Source organism: Paramormyrops kingsleyae, chromosome 15 (genome assembly GCF_048594095.1).
Source record: "Paramormyrops kingsleyae isolate MSU_618 chromosome 15, PKINGS_0.4, whole genome shotgun sequence".
NCBI classification, from domain to species: Eukaryota; Metazoa; Chordata; class Actinopteri; order Osteoglossiformes; family Mormyridae; genus Paramormyrops; species Paramormyrops kingsleyae.
In genome coordinates, this window is record NC_132811.1 from 27,047,214 (window position 1) to 27,059,523 (window position 12,310).

The 12,310-nt window shown below is 47.4% G+C and overlaps 1 protein-coding gene across 9 annotated transcripts in view; it reads right to left on the reverse strand.

Annotated features, from left to right (window-relative positions):
- sned1 (sushi, nidogen and EGF-like domains 1) overlaps positions 1-12,310 on the reverse strand; it is a 165,583-nt gene that overhangs the window by 24,906 nt on the left and 128,367 nt on the right. For 8 of the 9 annotated variants that reach the window (XR_011982740.1, XM_072699869.1, XM_072699870.1 and 5 more), the window contains 4 exons: positions 6,869-7,052; positions 5,950-6,062; positions 5,440-5,718; positions 4,251-4,383 (listed from right to left, as the gene is read on the reverse strand). Coding sequence is in view for 8 of the 9 variants with exons in the window: in XM_072699869.1 (XP_072555970.1) it covers positions 4,251-4,383; positions 5,440-5,718; positions 5,950-6,062; positions 6,869-7,052 (709 nt within the window). In the remaining variant the exon portion in view is untranslated. Of the gene's footprint in view, positions 1-4,250; positions 4,384-5,439; positions 5,719-5,949; positions 6,063-6,868; positions 7,053-12,310 lie in introns of those variants that run through there. The other variant, XM_072699873.1, reaches the window with a different exon arrangement.

A 12,310-nucleotide genomic window follows, 5' to 3' on the forward strand; every position in this document is an offset into this window, starting at 1 on the left:
CCACCACAGGAAAGCGTAAAAAAAAGCGGAGAAAACGCGGACAGGAAGACACACAGGAGGTGTGTTTGGGGGGCTGTCGCTCTCTCCGCTGCTTCCTTAGCCGGGTGTTCGTGCCTGCTGTCACCTGCCCTGACTGTCCGCCCGCCGCTTCGTTGCCCACATCCGCAGCTTGCCCCTTTTCCGGGACGCGCCTAGTCCTTAAAGGGGCTAGGGCCGTTTGGGACTCCATTCCGCGGGTTCCCAAGTTCCCGAACCGGGCAGCGCCCCCTGTGGCTCCTGTGTTTGCAGCGCCTCCAGTGGTTCCTCCTGTGTCGCCTGTAGCACCCTCCGAGGTGCCTGTGCCGGCGGCGCCCCCTGTTGGCCCGGAGTCGGCGGCTGTGGTAGCGCCCCTTGTTGGCCCGGAGTCGGCGGCTACGGCAGCGCCCCCTGCTGGTGCTGAGCCAGTGGTTCCTGCGGCGCCCCCTGCTTCACTGTTTGAGGCTCCAGCTCTACCCCTGTGCCTCCGGCTCCAGCTCTGCCCTCCGTGGATAATGCTCCAGCCGAGTTGTCCCCGTGACCCCCGTTGCTCCCGCTGCGTCCCCCGAGGCCCCTGCTGCTACAACCCAGTCCCCTGTGCAGCCCCCTCAGCTCCCCGTGGCTCCCAAACTCCCAGCTCAGCTCCTCGTGGCTCCCGCGCGCCCCGCTCAGCTCCCCGCGCCCCTGCAGTGTCACCCGCGGCTCCTGCTTAGGCGCCCCCTTCTGAGGAGCTGGAGCTGAGGCTCTGCCCGCGGCTGCACCCATGCCCGAGGTCCCGGCTCTGCCCGCGGCTGCACCCATGCCTGAGGTCCCAGCTCCGCTGCCCACATCCAAGGTCCCGGCTCCGCCACCCATACCCAAGGTACAGGCTCCGCCCATGCCCGAGGTCCCGGCCCTGGCTCCGTCCGTGCCACGCCCATTGGCTCCAGACTCCCCGACCCCGGAGGCCAGCCCGCCTACCCAGGAGGGTCCAGACTCCCCGGTCCCTGCTCCCTCGGCCCCAGTGCCCCCGGTCCCTCGGCCTCAGTCTCAGTCCCCGAGGAGGTCTCTGACGACCTGACCAACCACTCCTTCCTCCACAATGGAGTTGGAGGAGGAGCTGGAGTGGGACCCCTCGGGGATCACCCTGACTGTGCCTATGGACCACCCCAGGGGGTCACCCCAACTGCCTGCACCTCATCGAGGTGGTTCATGGCTGGGTTCCCGCCTCTCGGTCTCCCGGAAAGGGAGGGGACACCGACGGCGGGGTAGACTCCCTGGTGCCCCTTCACACCCCCAGGCCCCATCTCGGCGGTTGGCCCCAGTCTCACCCAGGGCTCCTGGGCAGCCGGCCACGGCCTGACCGCCACCGTCCCCTCGACGGCCTGCGGGTCCCTCGCCCGCGGCTCTCCCCATGGCTCCCTCCTGGCCACCTCCACCAGCCCCTTTACCTGCATTCTCACCACCCTCAGCCCCTGTTCTGGCCCCGCAGAGACCTGCTTCTCCAGCGTGCCCTACTTCTCGTCACTTGAAGGTCCCTTCTGCTCCACGTTGCCCCTTGCCCTTAGATCCCTTGGCCCCTGTGTTCACTCCCTGTCCTGTGCCACCATCACTCCCTTTTAGTTCCTTTGTGCCCTCCATGTTTGCTCCTCGTCCCTCCGTGCCATTTTTCCTCTCTGGTCCCTTCAGGCCCTCCATGTTTCCCCTTCGGCCCTCAGTGCCTTCGTCTTTGGTTGGTCCCTTTGTGCCTCCTGTGTCTCTTCCGTGTCCCTCGGTGTCCTCTAGTCCCTTTGTGGCCCCCATGTTTTCTCCTCGTCCTTCTATGCCTTTGTCCCCTTTCGGTTCCTTTATGTCTCCTGTGTGTCCTTCCCATCCATTTGTGCCCACGCCCCCTGTTCGTCCCTGTGTGCCCCCTGGTGTGGTCCCTCCGTTGTCCCCTTTAGTGTCCCTGGGTCCCATGTTTCCGTCGTTGGTGTCTTTGTGTTTGTCTGCGTTCCCCGTGGTTTGTGGCTTATTGTTTGAGTTGTCCACCTTGTGCCAGTTTTGTGTGTCCATACTATTCCCTGTGCCCCGTTGAGGTTGTTGTTCCTTTTTGTCTCCCCAGGTACCGTCGTGTCCCCGGTCCCCGTCGCTCTGCTCCCCTTAGGCGCGCCCGGAGTGTGCGCCTTTGGGGGAGGGTTCTGTCATGCCCCGATTGTCCGCTCCTCTCGTGTGTCACGCCCCCTTGTTAACCTCATGTGGATTCCCCATGTTTATCAGCTGTTTCCGGTTACTGTCATTAGTGCAATGTATTTAGTCCGCGTTTCAGTTTGTTTCCCCAATCCGGTCATTGTAATGTCGATCTGTGTGTTGCCTACTTCGTTTTTATCGCTCATTAAACCCCATATTCCCCTTATCCTACGTCTCCTCGCTTCTGCTTCCCTGGTCATCGTGTGACATCTGCATAGTCATCCATTAAAACATCGCCGTCACATGAAGCTCCCCTTTCCCTCAACAATTTATACACCTCTTCATTAAATGCATCATTAACAGACCTTTTTGACTGAAACCATGCTTCCTGCCCTTTCAGCTCCTCTCCAGGCAGAGAAAACTCAGTTAACGTGTTATGGAGATCAAAAGCAATGTGACAAACCTTTAAACTTTCTTAGATTTTGTTGAACCTTAATTACATGTTCAGGAACATTTTCAACAGTAGACAAAAGCGAGGCCAATCTTATTTGCCTTTCTAAAACTCGTACTTCGTTCCCTTTGAAGCCTTTCAATTAACATATTAAGTCCTTTAACAGTAAGCTTTCTTGATCTTTTATCGCAATCCGTACGTTGCGACTCTGTGGACTCAATTCTATTATGGGCTTGTCCATCACTCATTTTCAACAGATTACTTTGAAAGATGACATACGCATGCCAATAACTATACAAAGTAAGTTGAGATCCATATCCATTTAACCTTTGGGTCAAGTTCCCATTTAATAGCGATATTCTAAAAGGTTACAATGATCACAACGTAAGGATTACTATTGTGTATGGCATATGAGCGGTAAAACCGTATGATCTCCTTGCCACCTCCTCTTTTAAGGCTTTTCTCTCCCCTCTTGCACCGTGACCTGTAGCTTACTCAGCCCACACTGCCTCCTAGTGTCAACCACCACCACCACAACAAATAACAAATGGCTCCCACAAGTAGCATGGACTGAAAGTTTCTGATGAAAAAATATTGCAATAAAAAAACTGCATAGTCCAGTCATATATATATAGTCCAAACCATTTGCTAGTCACCACCACTAAAAACTAGAAACCACTAATATCCTACCCCAGATTAGAGTTGTTTCCAATTTGTCGAGTGTCCTGGTCAGGTAGTTCTGTTGGAGACCCCTGACTTCTGTACAACTGTGAATACTGTATTACTGTGACCCCTGAATACTGTTCAACCTTGATCTGCGGGTCTGTTTTGAAACACAGACACATTAAGAGAACACAACACATTTAAAAATTAAATTAGCTTTTTATCTGGAAGTTTTTGTGTTGTGTACGTTTTTGCATCATCTTAATGTTTTTGCATTGTGTTAATATTGTGTTCTGGGCTTTCAGGGCCTTCGTACTCCAGAGCATGTAGTAAAGAATGCACTTATTTAGCCTAAATTCATTTAAACTCTGGATTTTTGTCAATAGGAGAATATGCAAAAGTGAAAAAAGCAGGCAGCTTCACGCTTCTTTCACCCAAGTGCATGGGAGAATCACCCCCATTTGCATATATGTACTAAAACATTTGCAATTTGTGTGAAACAATGAGAAATGACATTCTGCTGTGCAGGAGTGACATCATGGTGTGGGGATCACACTTGCTATTTTGCAAATGTTAAATGTTATTTGAGAACTGTGCCAAAGCAATAAAGAAAATCTGTAACTCTTTTGGGTGAGTCACTGCCTTTTATAGCATAACCACACTGTTGAGCTGTGTACATGAACTGATTTAAAAAATGCTCTTATAGTCATAAAAATATGAAATATTCTTCATGAAATGTGCTGTTGCATGGATGTTTTTTTGTTATCACTTTACAGGCATGTATATATATATATATATATATATATATATGTGTGTGTGTGTGTGTGTGTGTGTGTGGGCACGCACGCATTTTGGGTAATAACTGATCATGTTTGTTTTGTTCCTTTGAAGTAGAAAATAAACACTTTGTATGAAGTATGAATAGATATATATGTATGACTCTGTAGTCACTAATGAAGCTATCCTTCCTTACTTAGACAGGTTCTCCCGATGAGCGGCCCCATGCAGGACGTGTTCCAAAGCACTGTGTATGGGCCGAGACAGCTGCAACTCCAGCTGAGTCTCTGTTGGCCTCACCTTCTTGCTCAGCTCCTTCTCCAATGGCACTGTCAGAGTGCAGAAGCAGCTCAGAATGTGGACTATTCAGCACAAAATTACATTCAGGGGGATTAAAAGAAAAAAAGAAACAAGGTCTGAAGAACTGACAAACAATTTCCATTCTTAATTTCTGTAAAATTCATATTTGTGCTAAACAAAATGAATGGTATACAGATGGTTCCAAAACATACTGTCATGTGCCAGAGGAATATACTGCATGTAGAAATCAGTGACTGACAGACACAGACGCCAAGAGACTAGAAAATCAGGGAGCAGTGAGAAAGTAACAACATCCTTAAGTTGCAAATATATGGGTCCATTTACTGCTGATGAAGAACTAATTATCACACTAGGAATTCTTCAGATATGATAATTATCATTAAGGGAATAATTATCATTAAGGGAATTACCTTCATCTGTGTAAGGTAACAAAATTTCCTGTTTGCAGATTCTATTGCTGATACAATCCTACAACAACACATGGAGGCAGAACCAGACCAGTCTGCTGGTTTACAGTTTCCCTCCATATGAATGTGGTAAGAATGTAGGGTGGGTATCAAAAACACAGCAAATTTTTTTGCTCACAAATTTGACAAATATCCCAAGATTAACTGCAAAGGTAACTTTACTTACATTTTCTTCGATTACTATGGCAGATTTCATGAAACATAACATTCTGAAGAATACAAGAGTATTTCTCAACTGTTTTGCATATGGTGGGTTACACGATGATCACTTAGTTTTGGGGGTATAATTATTACAATGGGAAACTACATAATCCATTTTGATAAACAAGATTTAAGCAACTGAAAATTGTGCCAAATGATGACAATTGTACAAATTTGCATACATGTACTAAAACATTTGGAAATTTGTATGAAGCAATAATAAAGGATGGTCTGCTGTGTATGTGAAATTATAGTGTGGGGATACTTGTTTTGGAAATTGTTATTTGAGAAATCTGCCAAAACAATCAAGAAAAACTGTAACAGGCAAGATGGAGAGACTGAAACTGTTATACTATAATAAATCAGCCCTTGGTATGATAGACAGATAGAACTTACTGGTTTGGAAAGCCAAGTTCAGAGGCAGGCTGTGTATCTGCTGATGGTCAGTGTTGTAGACAGCTGTCAGTGCTAGCTGGTAGTGCTGCCCAGGTACCAGATCATGCACAACGTAAGAACCCACATTTCCACTGGGCAGATAACGACTTCTCATATTCAGGCCCCATGTCACGTTGACCACAAAGCCATCTGGAAGGTTACGGGAGTCACTGTCCCAGGTGACCCGCGCTGATGTGGCAGCGACATGAGCAAGGGAGAAGTTCTGGGGGGGTGAAGGTCCTGGGGCCATGGAAAGGGCAAATCAAAGTAGTTAGACTTATAATAGCAACACAATCGTCAAATGTATGCAAGGCAATCAATGAACCACTAATGATCCAGCTTAGGTAGGCCCTAATTAGCTTGCATGCAATGTTAAGTTCATGGATATATTTAGGTGTAAGTCTAAATGTATAGCGGTATAGTTGAGAGTGTGTGGTGCATATGTTTAGAAAGCAAGAAAGAGGTACACACTGGTCCAGATATGCAGGGGCCCAGCAGAGTGGCCTGTGGAAGGTAGGTCTTCTGGCCTCAGCCCACTTTGTGTCTGCACATCCACAGTATACATGTGGCCTGGGAGAAGGGAACTGACCCAGAAACATACAACACCGGTAACATTAACCTAACTTAGTCCACACACTTGTTATTTTGTGCATTCATTCTTCTATTCATATTCAATAGCCACTTATCTAGTCTTGAGATAAAAGACCAGCCTAGTGAAACATGAAACTCATACACTTCCATTCTTGCTACTATTGGTCAGTCTTAGTTCATTTATTGCACTAACCCAGTGGGAACCGTTTCAGTAATACTATGTCAGTTCCAGTTTAATTAGACAGGTTACCGGCATGCTTTGTGCGGCACTGCTAGTGGTGTTATTCTTTTGATTAATGTGTGCCTTCATGTATTCCATGTGTTTTGTGTTTGTGAGTAAGTGTTGTACAGTGTATCAATCTCCTGTAAAGTGTGTGTTTTTTGTTAATGTGTAACGTGTCTGTGTCATGTAAATATCTCTCACTTCGTTTGTGCTGTTGTTGAGGGGACGAAGACTGCTTGACATTAGTCTGTGTAATAAACGGTGGGACTTCTGGTGAAACTCATTTCATTCAAACCGCTATGACCCACAAGATCGCCACAATACATTCAGTCAAGCTGGAACCAGATTTGAACTGCAATTACAGGATATATCATGCAGTAGTACTCCACGGTCTTTCTCCTTTTGTTTACATTCACAAAAATAAATATTTAAAAATGCCATAAATGTAAAGGAAGCAGGAAGTACAGAAATCAAGGAACATGGTGATTGTGACCTTGTAACAGTACTGTGATGTGCTAATGAAATGTCATGTGCTGACTGTCAGCACTTCTCTGACTTCCCCTTGAGAGTTCTGACCTGAAGCTGTACTCAGTGATGCTTGCATTTAGCAGGGCAATGTGTGCCCCACCACCATCCGATGGGACGAGTGATACGCGCACCTGGCTGACGGCAGAGTGGGGGGCTGTTTGCACCCGCCAGCTCAGCCAGATCTGTGAGGATGACACATTTACCACCTGCAGCTCCTCCGCTTTCTGGGGCCCTGCACATCACATGCAGAGTAATATCATCAAAACATCACAGCAAACAGTTCAGTCTACAGATACATGTGCTCTTGGTGCTGAAGAACAAGATATTTTTCATAAATCCACTGAGATTAAAAAAGAAACAGTACTATGGAATCCAGTGATGTCAAGGAGTTTACATACATTATAATATATGGTGTTCATATACTGTACAGTACAGATAGTCCAAGTAAAAACAGGAGAATATTAAAGGTGTCATAAAATGCATTTTTCAGTACTTTAAATTGTTCCCTGGTGTCTACATAGAAGGTATGCAGACTTGGTTTGGTCAAAAAATGCACAGAAGCGGATTTGCAGGCCCATTTACAATCCAATTATTTGACCCTAGAATGAAACAGGCTGTTCATCCTTATATGGTGAGCTTATTGATACTTTGATGAGCTCTGCTGTGATTGGCTGGTTTACAGTGAGGTACTGCTATAGCTCACACAGAACCAACATCTCTAGTCTCAACGTGTCATGTAAGTCATGTAAAAGTAATACAATAAATACAATTATGAACAATGCATAATGCTTGATGATGATAATAATGGTTACTGGTTTATGTATTTAATATACTGCATTTTTATTTTTGAGTACTCTATATACTTATTTTAAAAAATTACTGTAGCCTAGCTGTCCTGAAGGCTATACCATCTAGGTTTGTGCAAGCAGGGTTGAGATATAGCGGAATACAAGTAACATCGGTCCGTATTCAGAAAACAATGATAAAATATCTGTATTCAGTCCACATTACATTTTGAAAAGGAAGTATTGAGAATACAGTTACTTTTTAAAAAATTAAAAAAATACTTTTAGAATACATCTGCTGTAATATAAAAAAATCTTCATGATTATTTTAAAGCAAAAATCTTTTTAAAGATATGACTGTTCTGTATTTTTTTCACATTATGTGCAAACTTTTACCTTTGCCCATAATTTTTTCCAACATCAGAACAAGCCATAGGAAGTATGGCTTCCTATGGCCTCCTAGCTGTGATGCACAGGTCCATTCATGAGCAACCTGTACTCACCCTGTGTTTTAATTTAACCTGGGGTAAGTTTCCCAAAAGCATAGTTACTAATAACATCAGCAACTTACTTAGCTGGAGCCATGTAACTGAACTGTTCCAACTCTGTAAGTTGCAAAAAGGAGCTTTTGGAAAATGTACCAACATAATTACATCATTGGCTGTCAGTATGTTTTTTTCCTCAACAGGTGGACTTCTGGAAACTGTGCACGCATGATGCCCCTTGAGAGAGAAAACACATTACAAGTTGTGCAGGTCCATTAGGCTTGAAAGTGGGCTGGTGTATGTTAAAGGGGCAGTTCACCCTAAAACTGAAAAAAAAGATGTAGCCTGGCATTACTCCAGGAGGACTCTATGGTGTACACGGATCTAGAAGGCGGAGACGTCCGTTCGTCTAGTTTGTCCAAAGGAGATGCAACAACTACTCTGGGTAGACCAAATAAAAGAGAAATAAAACCAGTGTTGTGACTGAGCTACGATAGCCCTGGATCCCCCATTGATTGTCCGGTAGTGCTCGTACATCGTGGATTGAGAATTTCCATTACTCCACACGTTGAATCCTACGGAGGCAATTACTCTTCTTCAGCCTGTGTGTACGTACTTGCTTAAATAAGACAAAGTATAAAATCAGCTACTCCTCTTTTGGATGTTTAGAGATGAAACGGTCTGAGGAGGACATCTAGACATTTAGAGAGGGGGGTATGTAGCCTGGCATTACTCAGTCTACGAATGAGTAACTGATATGGTGTGTTATATGTATGTGGCTGGATTGATTAATTCATAGCCTAAGTTTACTGTTTCTTTAAGAGCAGGTAATACCAACTTGTTGTCTATGCGTAACCTAGTGTGATTCCTCATAGTGGCAGAGTTGTTAAAGAATAGGTGATTGGGACTGTCCATCATTGGATTAGTACTACAGATTGAAAAAAAAGAGGCAGGAGCGGGGAGAGACACACGCTGCACGCGGCTTCGCGCGGCTAAAAAAGTTCTGTTTGTTCCAGTCATATCCCGTTTCTTTTTTTTCCTTATATTCCCTCCTCCACCGCCCCTCTGCGGAGGACTACTTTATTTGTATTTATTTATTTTTTATTATTATTTATTTATTTATTTTATTTTTTTATTTACTTCCTCAAAAGAAGGAGAGGGAGGGGGGGGGAAACAAAGGAGAAGAAGGGGGGAAGATAGAGAGAGGGAGAGAGAGGAGAAGGAAAAAAAAAAGAGAGAAAAGAAAAAAACTAAACAGATAATCTGCTTCCATGTATGCTGAAAAGAGAAAGACAACATACAACATCTGTACTAATCACAACGTCCATCAAACGTTAAATGTTGTTGAACAGCACACACAACCAGCATTACAACACATGCCCAGAAACAACAGCCGATCAAGACAGTGTGTCTCCATGAGCACGTGTCCGTGAGCACCTGTGTGCACACCTGTGTGTGTCAGCGCACTGGTGTTCCTAAGGTTTCTCCATGTAAATGTCTAGTAGCGTGTGTGGGGAGCCACAGCCCCGCCCACCAAGGACATGAAGCTGACACGGAGGAGACCCGGGCCCCAGACATCCAGAGGCCCTCCAGGGCACGGGAACCCCAGGAGGACCACCGCAGGGACAATTGCAGCCGCCACCCAGAAAAGGGCAGAGGAGCGCTCTGGAGGGGGGCCATCCGGCAGCCACATCGCAGGAGCCCCAGGGGGCCGTGGCGGCGAGCACGCAGGCTCCATCGGCGGCCGGCCACACCAGGGCAGACCGGACCTCGGGCCCAGAGGTCCAAGGGCCTCCCCACCCCCCAGCCGGGACCCGACAGAGCCGGAAGGACCAGGCCCCGACAGGCAACCGCCGAGAGTGAGCCATCACACACCAGAGCATCCAGCCCTGGACATCGAGAACCACCAATGCATCGGCAGCCGGGGGCCTCATCCACCAGCAGGGAGTGTGGCGGGGGGCAATAGAGCCTGAGCTGTTATTTCAGGTGGAGTCTAAGACCCAACCTGACACATGCGTATAGACAAACAGGCGTACACAGAGGAGGAATACCTCCCCTGCATCCCAGCGACGCACCTGCACCTCAAAGCCCTACATGTGTGTTGGGGTGACGGAGCGGGAGGTGGGAAGCATTTAGGGATGGGGAGGAAAGGATCGGGGGGGGGGCAAAGTACCCCCCCTCTGGAGCCAGCTCCCCCGCTGACCCCCATAAGCACCCCCGTTCCCCGAAATCCACCCAGGGCGGGAGGCCCGAGGCCAATCCAGTCCGGGGGCCCAGAGCAGCGGCACCACCGGGCACCACAGAGCCCGGGGCAGCCAACCAGACCCCACCACAGAGGGAAAAACTACACCCACCCCACCATTCAGTCAACTCCCAGACTACATAAGACAATAGACACCCAGGTTGGGTCCATTCTCCTACTCTATTGGATTCCCCCCCCACCCCCGCAGAGTGGATACCCCTAAGGCAGGGTTCACCTGCTTACAGATGGTAACAACCTCCCCGCCAGCTAAAGAGGCCCCCAGCCCCTCCAACGCGCCGAAGGCCCCCGCCCCAGTGCACGCGCCAACCCACACCCCGGCGACACACCCACCAGGACCCAAGCCCCTCCAGCCCAGCCGGAACCCCAGCCCGGAGGCAGAGCGCCCCCAGAACCCCAAGCCAGCCCCGGACCCACCCAGGAGCAGCACGGCTGCCAGGCCGGCAACCTACGTCCGCCGGCACAGGCTACCCCACAGCCGCCAGAAAGACGCCACCGAAGAGCCTCCAAAGCCCCATCCAGGCCAGGACCGCAGTCCCAGCGCTGAACCCCCCCCAGAAACCCCACCCCCCAGGGAACCCCCAGACGCCCCAAGCCCATATGCCCCCCCCCACACCAACAACAAAGACCGAAGTGGGACAAACCTGCGACTAGGTGATGGAGCTGATCAAAGGAGCCCAGAGAGATTGATCTAATGTGGCGGCAGAAGCTGTATCAAAACTAATATGGTCCAGCAAACTCTCTCTATATTGATAATAATAATAATTAATAATTGATACTTTATTGATCCCCGTGGGGAAATTGTTTTTACGCCTCCCTCAACTTGCTCTTTGTAGAGCAAGCTGTCCGCGAAGGGCAGCGGTTGATATTAAGGTTATTTTTATTTTTCCAGTTCATGAGGACAGTCTTCTTAGCAATGCATAAAGCAGTGAAAGCCATGTGGGTTGTGTTAATCTCTGTAGTGACACCATCTAGGTCGCCCAACAAGCAGACTGAAGGAGAGGCTGGAATGGTACATTTCAGACATTTTGATAAGTCCTCACAAATCCTGCGCCAGAACATCTGAGCAGGTGGACAGAACCAAAGAGCATGGATGTAATTGTCAGGTATATCCCCTTGACAGTGTGACCAGTTGTTAGAAGACGTAAAACCCATCCTGAACATCCGATGCCCTGTATAGTGCACTCTATGCAGGATTTTGTATTGTATTAATTGTAAATTGGGACTTCTAATCAGTTTTTAAACATGTCTTAGACCAGAAATTGTGGTCCCAGCTGATTGATAAATCTGCCTCTTATTTTGCAATAGGAAGGGATATTGATTCATCCATTTTCGAAAGTGTCCTGTATATTTTAGACAGTAATTTGGGGGGTTTTGAGATTAAGGAATTCTGCCACACTTGGTGGTATTTGTAATTTGATTTGATTTGATTCATATCCCGTTTCTAATATCAGGGGCATACCTTTCGGTGAGAATCTAAGCCCCATAATGCTATTTACTCTTAGATATAGCCAGGGGTGAAAGTAAGCCGGTACGCTCCGGTACGACGTACCGTTATAAGATTTACAGCCGGTACGTAGTACTGGTAAGAGTAGAGGGTCTAAAAAAACACATTTACAATGAGTAACGTCCGCTGTTTAAGTTGAAAACACATCTACCCACAAAATGTAATTTGAGACATGCATTCGATGAAGAGAATAGCGTTTAGGCTACTCGAAATAGCTATTAGTCTGTGGTGCACTTGCACGCGTCTGCTGCAGACAGGTCTTTTATTTGCGCTCTGTTGGATTTTGGCAGGGCGTTTGGTGTGAAGAATCCCCTCGATAAAAATGTGTTCCTCTTTTGTGGTGATTTGTGTTTATTCCGACATCACAGAGCGCTGCACAGCTGTTTTCTGTCAGACAAACTATTGTCATGACTTAAATGTGTCCTATGCGCGCATATTAGACTACTTTGAAGG